Source organism: Lichenostomus cassidix, chromosome 27, assembly GCF_008360975.1.
Source record: "Lichenostomus cassidix isolate B80296 chromosome 27, HeHo_3.0, whole genome shotgun sequence".
Taxonomy (NCBI): domain Eukaryota; kingdom Metazoa; phylum Chordata; class Aves; order Passeriformes; family Meliphagidae; genus Lichenostomus; species Lichenostomus cassidix.
The window spans coordinates 5,671,073-5,691,949 of NC_139507.1; the positions used below are offsets into that span (position 1 = coordinate 5,671,073).

The 20,877-nt window shown below is 56.0% G+C and overlaps 2 protein-coding genes across 18 annotated transcripts in view; one reads left to right on the forward strand and one right to left on the reverse strand.

Annotated features, from left to right (window-relative positions):
* Positions 1 to 139: 139 nt before the first annotated feature.
* Positions 140 to 6,256, reverse strand: SLC25A39 (solute carrier family 25 member 39). Of its 2 annotated transcripts, XM_085039983.1 has the most exons (12): positions 6,101 to 6,256; positions 3,965 to 4,073; positions 3,829 to 3,888; positions 3,209 to 3,253; positions 2,465 to 2,574; positions 2,274 to 2,341; positions 2,032 to 2,156; positions 1,685 to 1,858; positions 1,468 to 1,577; positions 1,239 to 1,320; positions 1,066 to 1,146; positions 140 to 986 (listed from the first exon to the last, which is right to left on the reverse strand). In XM_085039983.1, the coding sequence occupies exons 2-12, from the start codon at positions 4,059 to 4,061 to the stop codon at positions 868 to 870; spliced, it is 1,071 nt and encodes a 356-aa protein (XP_084896109.1). In that variant the 5' UTR covers positions 4,062 to 4,073; positions 6,101 to 6,256; the 3' UTR covers positions 140 to 867. The 2 variants fall into 2 exon arrangements, with proteins under 2 accessions (XP_084896109.1, XP_084896110.1); XM_085039984.1 differs by lacking the exon at positions 3,209 to 3,253.
* A 3,790-nt stretch (positions 6,257 to 10,046) lies between these two features.
* MAPT (microtubule associated protein tau) overlaps positions 10,047 to 20,877 on the forward strand; it is a 43,738-nt gene continuing 32,907 nt past the window's right edge. For 13 of the 16 annotated variants that reach the window (XM_085039963.1, XM_085039972.1, XM_085039978.1 and 10 more), the window contains exon 1: positions 11,826 to 11,983. The gene's annotated coding sequence lies outside the window, so the exon portion shown is untranslated. Of the gene's footprint in view, positions 10,069 to 11,824; positions 11,984 to 20,877 lie in introns of those variants that run through there. The other 3 variants (XR_014846177.1, XM_085039967.1, XM_085039965.1) reach the window with 2 other exon arrangements.

Sequence of the window (20,877 nt, forward strand, 5' to 3'; positions counted from 1 at the left end):
GAGGATGGTGGTCCTGGGATCCCCTAACCCCCAGTAAATGCCCAGCAGGGACCCTGTGGGTGACAGTGCCCTCACAACAGGGCCATGGCTGTCATCCCAGGGATGCCTCTACAGCCCCCCAGCACACAGAGAGCAATCCTTCCACTAAGAGAATTATTTTATTTAAGAAAATAGGAGAAATTCCCCCATGAGTCCCAGGTAAGAGGGGCAGTGCCCTCGCAGTGAAAGGACGGGGCAGGGGTGCCACAATGGCCCCTGGAGCAGCAGTGAGGTCTGTCCCCACACAGGTCTGACAGGATGGGGACATCCCAAATGGGAGGAGAGGTCCAGAGGCAGGGAGGGGGTCCTGTGTCCCCATGCCATGCAGAGCCAGCAAGGCGAGGTTGTGCATGAGTGATGGTCAGGAGGGGCAGATCCCCAGGCACAGCAGGGCTGGGGGGCCCAGGCAGGCAGAGAAGCCCCCGAGGTCTGGGGTTTGGTCCTCGCCAGAGCCCCAGCTCCATCTCCTGCCAGGCCAAGTCTCCTGGGACACCCCCTCCTTGCCAGAGTGTCCATGAGTCCAGCAGCAGCATCTGTCCAGCCCCAAGGGATGAGTGTGGGGGGCTCCATATCACCCCCAGTGTCACAGCAGCAGGCACAGATGTCTCCAGAGTGACTGGGATGAGGAGTGGGGCCAGGCTGGCCCTGTCCTTGTGCGGGCAGTGGGAGGCAGAGCAGGGATGAAGGCACTTGGGCTCTGCACAGCCGAGTGCAGATCACTGCTCCCAGGACACCTGGCAGGAGCAGGGCTGGTACTGTCCCCTGGGCATGGCCACATCCAGCCCTGTCCCCTGGGCACGGCCACATCCAGCCCTGACCCAGGCCTGCTCACAATCCCCGCAGTTGCCGCTCCTGGTTCAGCTTCTGGAAGAAGGTCTTGCCAAACTCATAGGTGCTGACCATGATGGCACAGGCAGGTGCCACCTTGATGACACGGGGCAGGAACCCTGCAAGGACAGTGCCATGATCACCATGGTGACACCAGGGCACCCAGGACCCCAGCACAGGGCCAGGGCACATCCTCACCTGCAAACAGCCCCCGGGTGCCAGACTCGGCGCGGATCCGCTGCATGAGCAGCCAGGTGGAGGAAGGCTTGGTGGCTGTGACTGCGGGAAGAGGGGAGTGGGTGAGGGTAGGGGGACACTCATAGGGAGCCCTGGTGACCCCCCAGGTACCTGCCTGAAGCTTGGCCCCTCACCTGGGTGCACCTCACTGTCTCCCAGCTCGATCTGCCGCTGGGTTTTGACCACGTCGAAGGGCAGTGTCAGCACTGCAGCCACCTGCAGGGTTGGCACTGTATGGTGAGCCAGACCTGGCGTTCCTGCCCAATGGCAGCTCTGTTGTCACCTCCCAGTGCTGTCCCAGTACCACCCTTCCCTCCCACAGGGGCCATACCGCCCAAGGGAACCCCAGCACCCCAAACTCACCGTGCCAGAGATGGCCCCAGATGTGAAGCTGACCATGAACGTGGCCTCGTCCAGCCAGGCCTGCCTGCAGAGCCACGTCCTCACCAGCTCGTAGTTAAACCAGTACAGAGCTGGGGGAGAGGAGACACTGCCACTGGGCACCCTGCACACACCAACTCCCCCACACCAGTGCAGGACTGCCCTGGCCCCCCCATCTCCCAGTGCCCCCCAGCCATACCTGAGAAAGGGACGTCCCGCAGCACGGTGGGTCCCCAGCCTCTCCAGAGGGACAGCCAGCCGTCCTGGGCCACTGCCGACTGGATGCAGACGCGCAGCTCGCGGTAGCTGAGCTGCCGGGACTGCATCTTGGTGCGGATCAGCTCCAGGGGGCTGATGACTGTCACAGCTCCCACTGCAACAGAAGGGACACAGGCAATGAGCTCCGTCCGCTCCAGCAGCCGTCCTGGAGCCATCAGCATCGTGCCAGAAGAGCCAAGCACTGAACGTGGGCACTGAGACCTGCCATGCTCTGCTGTGAGGACACAGGGTGGGCACGGGGGCACCCCAGAGAGGAGGGGTACTCACGCCTGGCGAGGGCTCCGGCCAGCAAGGGGATGTAGGGGCTGCGGCTCCCCATCCGGGCGTGCAGGTAGTCCCGGAGCTGGTCGTAGGTGGTGAAATAAATGACGGTGGCTGGCACAGCCATGACCCTGCAAGGAGGAGAAGGGGTGTGAGGGGCACATGTCCTCCCTGGGGGCTGGTGGGGATTTTGGGACCAATGTCTGTGTGCCCAGGCAGGTGGTAGCACCCAGGATCCCCAAACTCACAGGGTGGGGGGCAAGCCACTCCACAGAGACCTGATGCCCTCATAGCGTGTGATCTTCACAAAGGCATCCTGGGGAGAAAGTAGAGCACCAGGGCCAGGAGTTACAGGGGGAGAAGGACAAACAACCCCCAAGAAAACATCCCAACACCCCTCTGGGATGGGGAGAGCCCTGCCCATGCCTGGAGCTCCTACCAGCGTGCCAGTGAAGTGGGTGGGGGCCTTGTACCAGGCGGTGCAGGCGTTGCCGTTCTGGCAGACGTACAGGTGGTCCATGAGGCCATTGCAGTAGAGGAAACACTTCCCTGAGGCAGCAAACAATGGCATTGCCATTACACAGGACAACCTTTCCCCCTGCTCCACGCCCAGCACATCTGATCCCAAAGCCATCACCTCTTCCAGGAAGGAGCCAAACCCTCAGTGCTTGAGCCCAGTAGGGATCAGTCCCAGACCAAGGTGAAGACAGGAATAACCCTCTAGCAAGGGTCTGACCATGGCCAGCTCCACGGCAGGGATGGGGACACAGCAGGACCCACTGCCAGCAACAGGAGAGGGTTTATGCCTCACTTGGTCTTAGCTCTGCTGCCCTGGCACAGTGGGGACACCAGCACTGGCCCCTCCACTGTGCTCTCCAGCCAGGCACAGGGACACCAGGCAGTGGAAATCCAAGGGGACTTTGACGCAGCAACAGGATAGAGTGACAAGACGGAGGAGCACAGCCAGCCAGGCCTGCTGCACAGCAGATCCCCAAAGATGCGGCACAGCCAGCTCTGAAGCAGGGCTGCAGAGGCAGTCTGGGCTGGGGACAATGTCAGCCCCCACAGCACAGGGATGTCCCCACAGCCAGAGGAGCCCAAGCCACCACCAGTGGAGAAGGAAACCAGGATGAAGGCTTGGGAAAGCAAGGCCACTGGCAGCAGGAGCGCCGGGCGTACTCACATGTGGCCGACTGAGCGCCCCAGGGCACTGACTGCGCTGGCAACGCTGAAACACACAATGGGGACACACTGAGTAACCACACAGGGGACATGCCACCTCCCAGGGCTGGGGCACACGTGTGTGCTACAGCTCCGAGCCAGGCAGTGGGAGAGCTCTGTGGGTGAGGGGGCTGGATGCCCTCACAGCCACTTCCCAAGCAGCTCTATTGTCACCAAAGCAGTCCCTTGGGGCCAGCCCCAGCCCACTGACCCCACAGGAAGGGGCAGAGCCCATGGGGAGCAGCAAGGAGACTGGAACAAAGGCAGTGGGGGAACAGCCAGCAGCTGCAGCAGGCTGAGCCTCTCAGCCCCGCTGCAGGGAGCGCTGGGGGCTGCTGGGCACAGCGCTGACCCCCTCAGCACCAGGCTGAGGAGGGGAAAGGACAGAGTCAAGCACAAGCCCAGCTCCCTCAGCAGGGCCCCGTGAGGATGAGGGGCCCATGGTAACCTGCTGCCTTGCAATGGCCCCACGCTCCAGAGCCGAGGCATCCCTGCCACCAGCTCTGCCAGCTGAGACATCCCTGCAGGCTGCCTGCCAGGGGGGCTGACTGCAGCCCCTTGCCCTGCCCCGAGCAGGGTTACCTTTGGAGAAGGGGGTCCTCTGAGCCTGCAGCCGGATCTTCACCACGTCCAGCGGTGTCACTGGAAAGACACCATCCTTTAGCCATGACAGCCCCGGGCCAGCCCCCCACCCCGGCGCCCACCCTGCCGTGCTCACCGAAGAGGGAGGTGAGGATGGCGCCTGTCCCTGAGGCCAGCATCTGCTGCAGTGGTGTGATGCCCCCGCCGGGGCTCGGTGACATCTTCTCAGCCATGGCACTGTCCCCCTGCAACGCACAGCAGGGGATGCTCGAGGCTGGGGGGTCCCTGTCCAGGGATGAGGTCCCCAGGGAGCCCCCCCAGCATCCCCACTCCAGCAGTGTGAGGACAGATGTCCCACCCCCTGTGCTATCGCTGTGGCACAGGGCAGGCGAGGGCCCCCCATAATCAGGGTGCCCTGGGGGGGACAGGGACAGGCTCCCAGGGCCAGCCCAGCCCTGATAACATCCCCTGGCCCCACACTGGCAGCAGGCCCAGTCTGGCTGGAGAGGTGGAGACAGTCCAGCCTTCCATGTCCTTGGGGAGGGAGGATTGTCCCCTCCCTGCACTTGGAAAATTAAGGACAGGAAGGAACAAAGTCCAAAGAGCAGCAATGCAGCAACAGCCCCCCCAGCCCCAGCTGGGATGGCAGCAGAGCCCAGTGCAGCCATGGAGGAACACCAGGGAGAGGGGATCCCCCCCATGAGCCTGCAACAAACACCCCAAAAAGGGTTTAGGCGTCCAAAACCTTCTGCCTGATCCCGCTGGGACTTGGCAAGGCTGCAGCCTGCATGGCTGGTGTGCTGCCCTCGGGAAGGAGGGGATATTGCACCCTTCCAGGGAGAAGGACGTGGAGAAGTGACCCTCAGCACACTCAGCACCAGCTGCTCCCTCTCGCTGCAGCCTGGGGATGATTCTCATGCTGGGACAGGGACAGGGCCCTTGCAGGAGGGCTTCCAGGCTTTGGGAACCCCCAGGGTTCTTTAAAGCCTGGGAATGCAGCAAAAAACCTTCACCATCTGACTCAGCAATTTGCAAGGTCAGAGAAGTCATAAATCTCTCCTTTACGGGCTCTGGAATCGTTGGGTGCCCAAGGCTGCAAGCTGGGACAGGTCTGTCCCAAAGCCACACGTGCCAGCCCCATCAGGAGCTGGGTCTGTCCTGGCACACATGCCAGCCCCACTGGGACAGCTGGATCTACCCCAGCACTGCACATGTGCCAGCCCCACCAGTAGCTGGGCCTGTCCTGAACCCACATAATCCAGTCCCACCAGGATCTGGGTGCTCTTTAGGCACAGGCCCAGGGTGTCCATCACGGGAGGGCAGCATGGCCTGTGCCCCACTGACCCCACAGCCATTGCAAAACCTTGCCATGGGCAGGGCGCTGGCTCCTTCCCTCCGACCCAACCCTTCTGCTCAGCCTGACGCAAGCTCGGGAGAATCTCTCGCTCCCAGCACTCCAGCACCTGATAAACTCACTACTTATATGTGACATGCCCCAACACAGCCCCTCTGTTGGTGCCGGGGGAGTGGGGCACCTCCAGGGCTTCCTGTTGGGTACGGTACAGTGACAATCGGGACAAAAAGGGGGGAAAACAAATACAGGTTAAGAAGATCAATGCAAAAAATTACCAGAGACGGGGGGCTGAAGGGAAGCTCAAGGGGCTCTTCCCAGACTGGAAGGGCCAGCTGGGAGCTCCAGCCCTGAGCCAGAAGCAGATCCTGCCGGCAGATCCAGAGCACTTCCTAGCCCCTGGGCTGCTCCAGCCTCGGGGATGTGAGGCTGGGCCCCCATTATCTATCCCGGGGGTGCCGAGACAGCACCGGGGCTCTTCCCCAGGAGCAGGGGACAGTGCTGGTGTGTCCCCCGGGGCACACAGGACCCAGCCTGGCCCTCTGCCCTGGGGAACCCCCTCGGGCGGAGCAGTCCCCCCTATCCAGTGTCGGCACCCTACCTGGAGCCTGCAGCACCCCGAGGGGTTTGCCCACCCCCTGCAGAGCTCGGAGCCCCCAGCCCAGGGCTGTGGTGCCTCCCCGGGGCACCCTCCCCCGGCCCTACACCCCGGATCTCAGGATCTGCAGCCCCGGCAGTCTCAGGGTCCTCCCCCTCCCCGGGAGGGGAGCCCGGGGGTCCCCGCAGCCGCCTCCACGCCCACCGCAGCCGCACGACCCCCGACACCGGGGGAAACTGAGGCAGCGGTCACGCGTGCCGGACCACGAGGGGGATGACGTGGGGGAAGGGGTGTCGGGGGAAGTGCCGGGGGTTCCGCCCCACCTGCTCATTCCAGCCAGGCTTGGCGCGTCCCTCCGGGACCGGCAGGCGGAACGGCGGCGGCGCCTTTAAGGAGCCCCATGGGCGCCCCGCGGCCTCCGCCGCGCGCCAGCCTCGCGCCGCACTTCCGCCCGCCCCGCGCACGCGCCCTGCGCCCCGCGCGCCCCTGCGCCCCCTGCCGGCCCGGGGGGGCCGCGACACCCTGAGCGCAGACAGCTCGGACAGAAATGTGACACAGAAACACCTGGAACAGAGACACCTGGAACAGAGACACCTGGAACAGAAACACCCAGAACAGAGACACTCGGAACAGAGACACCTGGAACAGAGACACCTGGAACAGAGACACTCGGAACAGAGACACCTGGAGCACAGAGACACCTGGAACAGAGACACTCGGAACAGAGACACCCGGTGCAGAGACACCTGGAACAGAGACACCTGGAACAGAGACACCTGGAACAGAGACACTCGGAACAGAGACACCCGGTGCAGAGACACCTGGAACAGAGACACACGGTGCAGAGACACCCGGAACAGAGACACCTGGAACAGAGACACCCGGAACAGAGACACCCGGTGCAGAAACACCTGGAGCAGAGACACCCGGAACAGAGACACCTGGAGCAGAGACACCCGGTGCAGAAACACCTGGGACGCAGACACGTTGTACACAAATACCTTGTACATACCTTGTACACACCTTGCACACACCTTGCACACTCCCCGTGCTGACAGAGGGACCCACCTGGCACAATCACTGTGCTGGCAAAAGGGTTCACCTTCCACACTCACCCTCCATGCTGGCAGAAGGCTGTGCCTTGCACGCTCACCGTGCTGAAGACTTGAGGCTCTCACTCTGACTGTCCTGGGCCCAGCAGGGTTTGCACACTCATGGTGTGATTCACATGCTCACTGTGCCAGGATGAGCAGCAGGCTGGGGCACGGGCATGGTGCTGTGACAGGCCCTGGGCCTGTGAGAGTTTGGATTAATGTCAGGACCTGATGGGTCTCTGGGGGGCTGGAATCTTATCTCTGCTCAGTGCAGACCCTCAAGTTGAGTCTTTCCATGTATTGGGAGCACTGTGTTTCCTATGGAGAACCCTGAGTCCTTCTGGGTGAGGTGCTGAGCTCCTTGAGGGGCCCTTTTTTTGCTGGTAGTTAAATCCGGAGATTTTCTTAGCAGGAATTTCTTTACTGGAAGGTTGATTAGATGTTGGAAGGAGCTGTCCAGGGCGGTGGTGGAGTCTCCATCCCTGGAAGCATCCCTGGACATGGCAACCAGTGCTCTGGTCTGGTTAACAAGGTGGGGATTGGTCATAGGTTGGATTCTAAGATCTTGGAGGTCTTTTCCAGCCTCAGTGATTCTGGGAAGATGGTTCAAGTTCATCCGTGTGCTGGTGGGATGGAGCAGAGCCCTTCTGGTGCCCTTCAGCCCCTCGCTGTAATCTGGGCTGATAACAGCAGATGGCTCCCAAAGCCCCTCCGAAACCCTTGCGGACCCCCAGCACTGCGGGCTCTGTCCTGGTCCCCACAGCCCCCACAGGTAATGGGGTGCAGAACTGGGATGAGATGACAGCTCCAGCTGCTGTCCATCAGGAAAACCCCAGGGCAGAGGTTCCTAGTGACTCCGTTTGTGTGACAACATGATGCAATGCATGATGCAATCCCTGCCTCAGAGCAGGGCTGAACTCTTGCCCTGATAAACTCGAGGACAAATCCTGCCCACAATCGTCTTTGCTCCCCTGTGAGTGCCATCCTGTGGGAAAGACGGAATCCTCCCAGACAGGTGATGTACAGGTGCCAGAACAGCCTCTGCCTGTTGAGCAGGACCAGCTGGGGCTCAGAGTCTGCAGTCCCAGGGGTGTTTGAATGGAGCCTGTTTCACCCACAGAGATGTTCCCTGTCCCTCTGCAGAGCTGGGAAAGCTCTGGTGGCTGCTCTCCTCCAGGAATGAAGTCCTTCCTGGCTGCTGGCATCTCTGAGAATTGTCAATGAAGGGGGCAGCTACTGCCAGGAATTGCCCTTCCATGACACCAGGTCCAAGGGAATCTTGGCTTTAAGTGATGTAAGCCCAGGAGGCTGATCATTCCCACAAGGTCCTGTAAGTGAATGCATCTTGTGCCTCTCTGATGAGTCAGCTCTGCTTCTTAGAGACACAGGCTTTAAATGATCTGAAAGCCTCTTGCAGCTGGTAATTTAGAAATGGAATAATGATTAATTAAAAATATATCTGTCCTTAGGGGTACTGGGTCTTGTATCTTCTGGTTTAGGTGTTGGGCTCTGTGTGGCTTCCACACAGCTGAAAAGAAACAGAAATAATGCTTTCTCCAATGGGATGGGGGCAAGAGGGACCTGTGAAAGATGGTTCAAGTGCCTTGGCCTCGATTTTTTGGGTCTCTCCATTTGCTAAAGAGGTCAGGGTGAAAGTGGTGAGTTTGTTTATCCCGAGCTCAGCACTGCTGAGGACCTGGCTGGCTCTTTGTGCTGAGTCACGGCCTGCTGGCTGCCTGCGCTGTCCAAACACTGGGAATGTTTCTGTCCCCAGTTCACATCCCCACCGTCCCGCTGGCCTTGGCGGGGTGATGAGGGTGCACCATGTTCCTATTACTGTGAAAATGAGCAGTAATAGGAGAGAACCGTGCCCAAGCTGCAATGTGTCTGGTTTGTGGGGAAGGAGCCAGCAGAGCTCTAATCCCCCCCTGAGCCGCAGAGTCCGGCGGTGAGGACAGTTTGCGTGAGCCCTGCTCGGGTCTGTCCTGCCGTGACACCGCACGGCACGGCTGGGAAACTGCTTGTGTAACTGCCTGCTCCCAGCTCCACGGAGCTTACGAAACCCAGCTGGTGTCCTGGGCCAGGGCCACGGCCTGGGAACCACGCTCTGGGGCTGTGTGTGCCTGGGGCTCCTCGCTGGGCAAGGGTCAGCCCACGGGCTGTCGGCACCTGCAGTCGCTCTGGAAAGAGCAATCCTGTCTCATCACTTCCAAAATCACATTTTGAAAGCAATTAGCCCATTTCCTTTATTTAGGTGAACTTTTAAAGGCCAGGTTGCAAAAGGATCTGGGTAGTGCTTTAGTGGAATTAAGCCAGTGCAGAATTTGAGTATTTATTTCAGCTGGGATCATTATGGTTTTGCAAAAGCCAGGCTTAAGCTGAATTAAGTGACTCAAATGAAGCAGCTTGTGGCCAGAGGAGGCCCTGGGGACATCAGACTTGTATAACCCAGAATATAACCCAATACCGCCCAGAATTTCTAATGCAGCTGCAGCTCTTCAGGTCAATTCCCACAGCAGGTGACACCTGGGAAGTGCTGTCCTACCTGCCAGGGAAAACCTTGGTAGTTATGAAACAGGTGACAAATCTCACCTGTGAGGAAAATAAGCCTGGTATCAGGGATGAAGAAACAGGTATGGAAGATAAACACCCCATGGTTTTCTCCCTAAAGGATTCCTCTATAATTTTGTGTTAAAAATGGTGTACACCTAGCAGCAGTATGGGCCAGGAGTGAGGAGGAAAGAGGAGCCTGGCCTGAGAATGGTAAGAAAAATTCCCAGATCCCTTTTCCAATAAATGAAAGCGCCTATGAACATGAAGAAGAGCCAGAAGAGCTCAGTGCAGTAATTAAACTCTGCATCAGCTGTCAGCCTGCTGCACATACAGGTAAGAAATCTGCCCTTAGAGAGTTTCTCTGCAGTTCCTCTCAGCTGGGGCAGGATCTGCTAATCACCGTGAGCTCATCCCACCTGGGGGTGGACTTTGGGACTTGGGCTGCTCCAGAAGTTCCAGAAACATCTCCACGTTGCTGCAGCAATTGATGCATTTAATTCTTGACTAACCTTTGCCAACAGCTCTTCTAAATGGCCTGGATGTGGCTGTGCCTGAACATTAGCTAGCTTTGGCTAATGATGGTTCACTGCCCAGCCCAGGATTTCTTGGATCCAGACTGGACTTGTTCCTGAGAACTCAGGCAGGTAAAAGTGGGCTTTGAGGTAACTTTTGAAAGCCAGGTGTTGTCATGTTGAGCGCTTCAAGAAATGAGGCTCAGGAGTCTCTTTTGGTTTTGCTGTCTTTAGATGAAGAAATGATGTTAGAGGGTGCTCAGCTGATTCCCAGTCAGCCTGGTGTTCCTGGTACATCCCACATCGCCTGTGGGAAGAGCTGCTGTCCCAGATTGGACTTGAGCTGCTTGCACTGTAATTCATCTTGTTTTCTGTTGTCTCACAAGGACGGATCCCCTTGTAGCACAGTAGTGTTTATTTTACAATTCCCAAAGCTGTGATAGATTTTTGAGAGAAGATGTGTCTAATCTAGGGAAATTCTCTCTAAATTATAGTTGGTACTTTTTAGGCAGTTTAAAAATGGGCAGAAAAGAACCATTCCTCTGGTTTTAGATGGCTGACCTATTACTATTGACCTGAAAACAGACAAACCCAATATGTTATAGGGTTGCATGTTCATAAATCCAATTCTTTTTCTTGTACAACTCTAATCTGTAATTCTGCAGTTATTGATACTGTAGTAAGAGAAGGGCTTTGACACTCCCATAGACCTTTATTCCAAACCAAGATGGACCATTACCAAACTGGTCTGCTTTAAAAAGCAGACTGGTGCTGCATATGTGTGCTCCTGGAAAGGTCTGGAGAGGGAACTTCCCCTTTCCTATCTAAGTTAGACTTAAAATAAAGAGGTACCCAGCAACTACAAGTAAAAAAGGCTTTAAGAAGAACCTGGTGCTGCAGGTTCCTCATCTGTTTCTCTCACAAAAAGCCTGTTCTTAGACTGGATGTTTGTCCTTGATTTGCACCTCAGTGTTTCTCAGGAAAAACTGAAAATTGTATCCTGCCCTCCTGCAGTTTCTCCATTAAATCCAATTACTGGGGACAGTAACCCTGTTAATAGTTGGTAGTAGTTCCATCGAGGGATCTCCGCTGTGCCCACAACACTTCTGGGCAGAGCGAGAGCAGCTCACTGCTATTCCAGATGAAGCAGGAAAGGTGGGGAGGGATCTTTTGGGATCAGGAGCTGTTTTTTCAGTCTCTCCCTTTGCTTTCCAGCTCTTCAGGCTGGCGGCAGGGCGCCCCGAGGCTCCTCACGAGCTCAGGGCCATTGCCATGTCACCTGTTGGCTCCTGCTGACAGGTGTGTGCTGAGCCGCTGCCAGCAGGAGCTGCCCAGCCCTGTGCCCTCCATTGTGGGTGCTGCGGGTGATGCTGCGGAGCTGCCGCCGTGTGCAGGAGGCGGCTGCCCTGCCTTTGTCAGCCTGGAGCTCACCAGGATGAGCTGAAACCTGTGCGGCTGCTGAGGGGAATTGCCGTTCCCACGCCAGCCGCGCTCCCGCCATCGCCATGGACGCTGAGGGCTGTGCCCAGCAGCGCCCGGAGGCTGGAGCGTGTGTGGGGTGCCCGGCTGGGCAGAAAGCGGGGTGAAAGCGGGCGGCAGGGCTGGGCGAGGCGGTGTCCCCCATCCCCCAGGGATGTCGCGGGTGCGGCGGAGGGTCAGTGCGGGAAATGAAACCCCCCGAGGCCGCCCCGGCCTCCCCTCAGCGGCGCCACCGAACGGCGCGGGGCTCTGAGGGGCTCTGAGGGGCATCGGGGCAGCGCCCCCTGCCGGGTGGGGCCGCGCGCGCGCCCCCGCTCCCCTCAGACAATGGGGCGGCGGCGGGGGCGCGCACGGGCGGGGCGAGCGCTCCCGGTGAGGGGAGGGGGGCGCGGGGGGGCTCGGCCGCTCTCCGCGCACGCGCGCGCGCGCTCCCGCCCCGCCGGCGCGGCGAAGGTTCCGGAGCCCGCGCGCGCCCCCGCCCCGCCCGCGCCGCCGCCACCGCCGCTGTCACCGTCACCGCCACCGCTGTCACCAGCCGGCTCCGGTGCGGACACCCCCGCAGCGGCAGGTACGGGCAGGGGTGGCTGGGATGGGGTGTGGGTGTGAGGGGGGTGAGCCGCCGGGCGCGCTCTCCTTTCACCGCGTCCCGCGCGGAGAAGGGGGAAAAAAAAAAATAACCCCCGAGAAGCAAAATCCTTCCATTTCATCCCGAAAGCGAGGGGAGGGGCGTGTCCCGGTGCCCCGGGGCTGCGGCAGGCGAGGCGCGGCCCCTGCGGCAGCGCGGGCGGCCGGGGCAGGTGCGGCGGGCGGGAGCGCGGCGAGCCGGGGATGGAGAAAGGCGCATTTCGGGGTTTTCTCCCCCATTGCCGCCGCTTTCGGCCCCGTTCCTCCCGGCAGGTGGGGCCGGGGCTGCGGCAGGAGGGGCGGCAGCGCGGGGCCATGTTCTGCAGCCGCCTCGAGGGGGAAGGCAGCGGTGATTAAAAGCGGTAAATTAATCGATAATGGGGAACCGTAACGAAAAAGCGTTTCAAATAAAAAATGGGGGGAATGAACTGTCCACGCCCAGCCCTAAATTTTGGCGGGGGAAGCGTTATTGAGGTCACGGCACCCCGGCGTTGCCGGGCTTTGTTGCACCCCCCGGTGCCCAGCCGAGGGGTTTGGTGTTCAACGTGAACGAGGTGGGTCCCGTCCTGTTGAATCCCGGGTGTTTCCCAGCCGGGATGGGGATTCTGGTGCCCAGCCCCGTGCGTTTGGGGCTGGGGTGGTGCTGCTTGGTGTCACTGGTGGTCCCTGGATGTGCCCTGCACCTCCCGACCATCCCAGTGCCATGCTGGGATTGCCCTTGTCATCCTGGAATTGCCCCCTTGTCCCTTCCATCTGCCTTTTCCCATTCTGCTTTTTCTTTCTTGTCCCAAAATCCCACCAGGTGGGGCATGGGGCTGCCCCCCTTTCTGGGTTTCCACCTTTTTACCTGTAGTTGTTGGGTATTTCTTTATTTTAAGTCTGACTTAGCTGGGAAAAGGGAAGTTTCCTCACCAGGTGTTTTCAGGAGTGCACACCTGCCCTCCTGCCTTGGAGCAATTAAATCTGCAAGGAGCAGAAACAGCTCATTTCAGGCGAGGGATGGAGATTTCTGCCTGCATCCCTGTCTGCCACATGAGCACAAGGGAGGACTGGCTGAGGGAAGACGATTTTTCCTGGTGTTTTTGAGCACCTAGAAACGCAATCCTGCTGTTGCTCGCAGAGGGCAGCTGCCATCACTTTAAAGGGAGTTTCTCCTTCCATTTGCTGTGGTAGCACCACGCGAGGTGCAGCTCCATTTGCAGCGAGAGGCTGCTCTTGCCTGGAAACGGGCTGGAAGGAGCAGCTGAGATGAGCTAAGCTGTCACCATTTGTATGCAGTGTATTCCCGAGCTTCCCCGGCGTGGATGTGGGCAGATGTTGGATGCGTGTCTGAATCAGTGGAACAAAATTTGCTACTGAGAATTGTTAATTTGTTCTGTTGAGCGATGGCTGCCCGCTTGCATCCATTGATGGGTTTTTGGCTCTGCTGCCATTGCCTCAGATTTGGGGTGTTTAATGGCTTTCCTCGTGGGGTTCAATTTTTTGGGCATTATTTTTCTCAAGGTGGTCAATCAAAACAGGTTTCAGCTGGGCGTTTACAGGCTGCTCTTGAGGGGAGGAAAATGAAAACCTCATTCTCTCTAGGAGTGAGAAATTGTCTAACCCAGTTACGCTTTGTTCCCTCTGGATATGCAAAATGCTTGGTTTTCACCCCAAAATGTGCAGCTTAAGAGAAAAGCAAAGCGTTGGCTGATTTACCTATGGCTTGTAGAGGTTCAAGCTACCTCTTGGTAGGAAGGAACCTTACAGACCATCCCGTTCCACCCCCCTGCCTTGGCAGGGACATCTTCCATTAGACCTGATTGCTCCCAGCTGGCCTCGAGCACCTCCAGGGCTGGGCATCCACTGGCAGATAGCTCACACCTGATTCAAGTGTTGCATTTTCTCATTCTTTGGAATGAGATGCAGGTGGGGTTTGTCTTTTGCGATCTGGGGAAATGTGGTGCCCACCCCACAGATGGTGTCACAGATCAGATAGGGATGTTTATCCTGGGATTAACTGAGGATAGAAATGGTGGGATCTCTGTGTGCCCTGTGGGGAGGTCCCTGAGGAGGGGATGGGTTCAGTCCCTTCAGTTGATAAGTGCAGGTTTTGTGTTTCTCCCTCCCTCATTTCTCACTCTTTCAATTACTGTGTTAAGTATTTACAGGTCAGGCTTCTAATTTAGTCTTCCTTGCCCTTCCTGCTTCTCTGTATCCCCTTGCTGTCCTCTGCTTCCAGCCTCTGCCTTCCCAAGGCATTCCATTCAAACTGTCCCATTCCCTCTATGCTCAATAAATTGCAGCTTTGGGAAGACCCAGCTGGACCAAGCAAACATATTTATTTCACATATTTTATATAAGAAAAGGGAGTGCTGTAACTTTCTCATTTCTTCCCTGAAAGCCATGGGGAATTCTGCTCCCCTGGCCAGTCCTCATAGGATAAAAATGAGGAAAATGTGACACTGTAGCTGCTCTTGCTCCATTGAGGAGGAGCTGGGTGTAGCCAGTCAGGGATGTTCGTAGCATGCCAGTGAGGTGGGTGTTTTATCTTCTGCCTTTCATGTTCCTCTGCTGCATTTTAGAGAGCTGTGTTCCTCATGGCATGCTCCTTGATCCGTGTAGCACCGTGTAGTCTTTTTTCTAAGGTTTTGCCAGCTGTGGGATTTGGAAGTATTTGGGTACCACCTTGCTGGGGCTTTGCTGAGCAATCCTTAGGGTGCAGCAGTGGGGATGGAGCAAATTGCTCCCTGCTTGTATTTATATCCCCGTGTGCAAGTTGGGCTTTGCAGCATTGTGGGGCTGAAAACATTGGAAATGTTTTTGTCGGTACCGAAGCTCCTGAAAGCCTGCCTTCATCAGCACGGGAGTGACAAATTGTCCTGACACATCCTGTGGCACAACTGTGGCTGCTGATCCCGTTGGAGCATCCCTGTGGGCCTGTCCTGCTCTGCTGGCCGGGGTGGGTGCTGGGTGTGCCCACCCCGGGCTGCTAGACAAATCTCTCTTGGTTGGTGGAGCGTGGAAAATTGGATCATGAGGCAGTGTCTGAGGGGAAGTGCTCAGGGTGGCCTGTCCCTTTCTTCCCAAAAGGAAGATTATTCAAAAGCTGGAAGAAAGCTGTGGATTTGAGTTTGTCTTGAGCAGAATAATCTTATTTTGTCACCCCAGCGTGCTGATGAGGCTTGGCTGTGGTGTTTGTGTCCTTAGGGGCAGTGCTGCTAATTTAGCTGTAGGAATGCTCTGACACTTGATGAATGTGGCAAGGAAGAACCAGGGCACTGCTTTCCACGTGGCTCCCAGTATTTTTCAGTTTGCCCAGCCTGCTGGCTGGTGAGGGCAGTCGGCTTGTGAGTTGGCTGGTTGACTCGTAGGCTGTGAGCTGGCTGTGCTGAGGTGTGGGGCTTTTAGTGAAGTGCTTTGGACTTGTGGCAATCCTTCTTGATGATGCTGGGAGGGTGTGGGGCAAGCTGGGGTTGCTGGAATGTGTCAGCAGGGTTTAAAAGGAATTTAGGAAGGTTCTGGCTCTGCACACAGGTAAAGCAGCCAACCCTGAGCAACATGGTCATTGCTGGTGCTTTCTGGCTTATTCTGAGGTCTGCAAGCCCATGAGTGTGTGGAAAAGCAGAGAGCCCTTTCTTAAAGCAGAATGGGCCTCTCTGGCTGGATTAGAGTAGGCAAGCCTGTTAAACCCCGAGGTGATGGTTTCCCCTGTGTACCTGTCCTGTAGCCAGGCGGAGGGGGAGCCCCAGCCTCAGCATCCTGGCTGTTCCCAGCCTCAGTTCAGAGCAGCAGCAGCTCTCTGAGGACCTCTCCCTACTACTGCAGTGGCAGCAGAGCTGGGCTGGCTTTCTAGGTTTTTCTGCCAATGCAGTGTAATCTCTTTCTACCTCAGGGGCTTTGCTTGCTTGGCTGTGGTGTTCAGACTCCGGAGCTGGCTGGATGGTGCCTGGGGCTCACCCAAGGGTGCATCCCTGGGGCTGGGGGTGCTCATCATTAAACTGGGTGATGCAGGATGCTGGTGGGGCTCTGCCTGCCTGTGGAGATGGAATAGGAAGGAGGCAATTGCAAAAGTCACTTGGGCTGCTGATCCTTGCAGAGCAGCACAGAAATGTTCCCACTCACCTCGCAACAGTCCTGGGAGGAGGATTAGGGTGAGTGGTCCGGGACAGGGGGTGGTGGGTTTGTTTGGTGAGACCTCTCAGAGCTCCAGGCTGGCTCAGCCTTGCCGGAGGTGCAGCCCCCACATGGGATCACTGCTCCTTCATGGAGATGTGGAGCTTCTGCTCTGTGCAGCCCTCAATCCCAAACTGTCCTTGCAGATCACCCCAGATATGCTGGATTCAGCAGAATTGTGGCCCTTTAGGTAACCCCTTGTGAGGTTTTTAAGGTGGACACAGCCCTGCTGTGAGGGACTGAGTGAATCTGAGTCTCTCTTGTAGCAGGATGGATCTCCCTCCTCCATCTGTGAGCCAGAGCTTTGTTTTACACTGAAATCTGCTGGTTGTAGGCTGGTTTTTTTTAAAGTGCCTGTGGAAAGCATGTGTGGTTTACACTGGAGTCTGGAGGAGAAGTATCTGTGCCTTTAGACTTGAGTGGGTTTTCTTTGCAAGTCTAATGAGCTTTTTGCTCCTCAGAAATCAATCCACTGTTTTTTCCCTTTTCTTTCCAAGCAGACCAATTAGTAAAGGTGGTCATCACACATAGTGTGGCTCCTGTTTTCAGTGTCTCTTCTTTAAATATCCAAGGAAAGGGAGCACCAGGGGATACCTTCTGTTAAGCTAAAAGGATTATTGCTGCAGTTGGGCTAATTATTTCCATCTTTGCAGCCTCCCCACTCCACCTGCCCTGACCTCTCTTCCTTGAGCAGATCTGGTGTCACTGCCTGTCTGTCCTTGCCTCTGCCTTCCCTCGGTACTGTCCTTGGTAGCAGTGGGAGGGATTGTCCCACCGGCGCCCTGGGAAGGCACTGGGGTTTCTCCTCAGGAGCTGAGGTGTGTTTGGATGATGCTCTCAGGCACAGGGTGGGATCGTTGGGGTGTCCTGTGCAGGGATGGGAGTTGGTGATCCTTGTGGTCCCTTTCGACTCAGGGTACTCCATGATCCTGTGATTCCAGGTGAGCTGGGGCTCAGCTCCGTGGTGATGCTCCGAGGCACATGGGAAGGACAGAGGCTGATGTGGGATATTGAGGGATGAGGTGCAGTCCTAAGGGATGGCAAGGGCTGTGTTAACTCTGCTGGTCATGGAGACACTTCAGCACCTAAAGAGAGGTGGTGAAAGCACTTGTATTGAGGAGTTTGAATAGCACGTGTGTGACTTCGAAGGGCTTTTTGCCACTTGTCAGTGTGGCACTTAATGGTTCTGCCTCAGCTCCTGCCCCGGGCTGTCTGCCTGGAAGTGCCAGATGTAATTTCAGATGGATTTCATCAGTGTCTCAAGTCACTTGCTGCAGAATGAAATTCCTTGAGGTGTTTGTAAGTGACTCTAGAAATCTAAAGAAGCCTCTCCTGTGGTTCCTGAGGACATCCAGCTCAGCAATGCCTGTATTTGTGGTGGGCTGGAGGTTCACTTTTGAGATAAACCAGCTGTTTTCTGTGCATTGTGAAGAAGTGTTTGCAGGGCTGCCCTTTTGAAGTTAGAAGTTGCACAAGTAGGGCAGATGCTCGGTGGTAAAACTGTTCCCTGTCCGAGGAAACATTTTATCTTTTCTTTGTTTAAAAGCTACTGTAATTTTGGCTGAGTTGGCTTGGTTCCTATGTGGACTCTGTGTGTGCTCAGAAGCAGCTCTGCTCCTTCTTGTGTGAAGTGAAATGTCACTTCACGTTTGCTTCCTGGTGCACACATCTGTCCAGCTGTGCACGTTCTCAGTTAAAGCAAGGGCAGATCAGGGCTGTCACAGTCAGGATGAGAGGTCAAATGATGGGCAAGCAAGGCTTGGCTTGGCTGTGTGCTGTGGATCTCCAGGTATCAGGATGAGTCTTGGGCAGAGGGAGAAGGAGGCTGTTCTTGCTCTGCAGGGCTTGGGGTGACTGTGTTCGTTGTGTTGGTTTGGGAACACGATGATGGCAGAAGGGGAAACTGTCCCAAGAGGAGGGATCCTCTGGAGGGATGTGCTGCCTGGAGCTGCTCTGTAGCTCCAGCCTTTGTGACTGCTTAGGGTTATGTGAAGAGCCTTTGCATAAAAATGACATTTATATCTGGAGCTGTACTTGACTTTGGTACGGTCAGAAGTAAAGGAAATGTAAGATTTGGAAATGTGACTCATGTTCCTCCCCTAGTGCTGACCCACCTTGCACAAAATGCTGACTTGCTCCCTGCAGGAGCCGAGTGTTCCATTAGCCTCCACTGCAGATCCTGGATGTGATGGGCTGAGAGTTGCTGGGATTGAGTTACCTGTGTGGTTTAAGGTGGGACCGAAGCTGGGTAATGGCACAGAACTGGAGCTTCTCGTGCTCTCTGCTGCTAGCTGTAGCATGTGGTGTTAGTGAGCCCAAATCTGGGATTTAATCCAAAGTCAGAATTGCCTTTTGTGGTTGATTTTCAGCTCCCACTGACTCTGAATTCAAGGGCAGATTTTACCCTGAGCAAATTCTGCCCTCTGAAGTTACTGCTTATATGTGGTTTTACCTCCTGCCTCATCAGCATGACAAAGGGTGCTGCCTGGAGCTGCCTGGAGGGATTTGTACAAGGAGCTTTTAACAATGGTCGTCTCCAAATTGGACAGAAAACTACACGCAAATTTTCCCTCAGCATTTCCCGGTGTAATAATGGAGAGCCTGGCGGGCGTCTATAGGCAGAAGTAATAAAATGTTGCTGTTGGGACTGAAAAGGAAAGCAGGTAAAATGCTGTGGCGTGGCTTGGAGTCACTGCCCGGGAGGACAGATTAGAAAGGATGGGACCAAAATGAGGGTATTGGGACCAAAACGAGGATGTTGGACCTATGCTGTGACAAAGGGAGTGACTGGGTTTGTGGAGCCTTGCAGGGTTGTGGTGGTGAGTGGGTGATCCAAAAAGAGCAGCTGTGAGCTGGAGGAGTCCACGGTGCTCCCCGGTTTAGTTCTTATCCCGAGCAGCAGCTTGGGCACACCTGGCCATGCTGTCCTGTCTGCTCTCATTCCTCATCCATCTCTCCTGCTCCTGCCCTCTCTCCCTTCCATTTTGAATCCTGCCTGGCAGCCCCAGGGCAATGTTGTCCTCCCTAAGGCAGCTGGTGCCTGCCTGGCCCTACCTTGGGCAGGAGCTCAGCAACCAGGGGGAGCATCCAGCTCCCCGCAGGATGAGGAATTCCAGCATTGGGAATCTCTCATTGCTGAATCTGCTCCGCATGAGTTCTGCCTTTCCCCCTGTTTCAGTGTTAGCTGGATTACTTTGCCAGCTCCTCCCTTCCCCCAGGTTCCTCCAGGCAGGAGGTGGAGAATGAATACTTTTTAATGTGAAGGCACTTATTAATCTCTCAAATATGTCACTGCTTTTGTGCCTAATAATAGGGTTTATTGTCACGGCTGTCTGAGGTCCATGCTCAGCTCCGGAGCAGGTTTCGTTAGCTACTGTTGCTCACGTTAACAGAAGAGTTTTGGACTCCTGTGGGGCTGTTTGCTCTATCAACACCCAAGAGCTTCCTGGTGCTTTAGTTCTTAAATGGAGAAATCTTAAAAGGAAAAATGCGTAAGGGTTGTGGTGTTTGTGTCCTTCATAGTGCCTGGGATGGCCTGGGTGTAACACCAGGCTTTGTTAGGAGGGAGCTTGGGCACTCCTGGGTGATGCTGGAGGGAGCTGGGTGGCTGTAAAGTGAGTTTGAGAGCCCAGTAAGGATTTCTTGGCACTGAAGTCCTGCAGTCAGGAAAAAGCCCTGAATGATTCTCATCAGTTTTGTGAGCTGGGTAAAGCTTTTGGGCTCGGTGGGGTTTCTTTGCTGCTGGGAGGGCAGAAGCTGGCAGCTCCTGGGTCCTGCCTCCCTCGATAGGGGATGACAAAGCAGCCGTGGCTTTAGGTGTGGTCAGAGCCTCTCCAAACAGGCTGGCTCCATTCATCCACGATAAAAACAAGCAGAGCTGAAACACCAACAGCCCTGTGTCTTCCAGCCTTTGTATTAGTGATTGAGAGAGAGCCCGTGACCCTCCGGAACATGAATGGAGCCCTCGTAACCCGAGAGCAGGAGTGAGATTATTTTAAGGCAGAAGTGAGGCTCTGAGGCAGGCGATCCTTTTGTACATGTCATACATGTGACAGCAGAGCTGCATTTAGAGCTGAAAGAGGATAAAATCCCCGAGGAGACTGATTGCACCTCGTTTATTTTTAACAAATGTACTGGGGCAGATTGAGCTGGAATTCCAAGACTTGGGGCAGGCTTAAATTCGGACAATTTCACTCATCCTTGTGAGAAGAAAGGTGGGCATCAACTGGGCTAATTCCTGGGGAAGATGAAAAGCATGTGGATTATGGATTTTTTTTTAAACTTCCTCCTCCTTTAGCCTTTGGGTTAGGAGGGAAAATAATGGTTTTACAACTCTTTGGCTGAATTTATGGTCCGTGTTCCCATGTGGATTGTCACTAGTCACGCTGCACGCATCTGCTTGTGCTGGAAATCTGCTCATCGGCCCCATAAAACTAAAATCAAGGCAAGACAGATTGCTGCTTGATTGTCATCCCGAGTGGCCCAAACTGGGCAAAGGCCAGCTGGAGAGAGACATCCGAATGCTCAGTAGGGATGTTTTGGTATAAAGGTTTTTATTTGCTGTTCATCCTTACTGGAAAATCCTCGTCTGTCTTGTGCCTCAGCACAAACTGTGCTCCCTTGTTAGGAGGAATAAAGGTACAAATGCAGCTACTGTTGGGTTTTTGTATTAGAAGGCTGGGC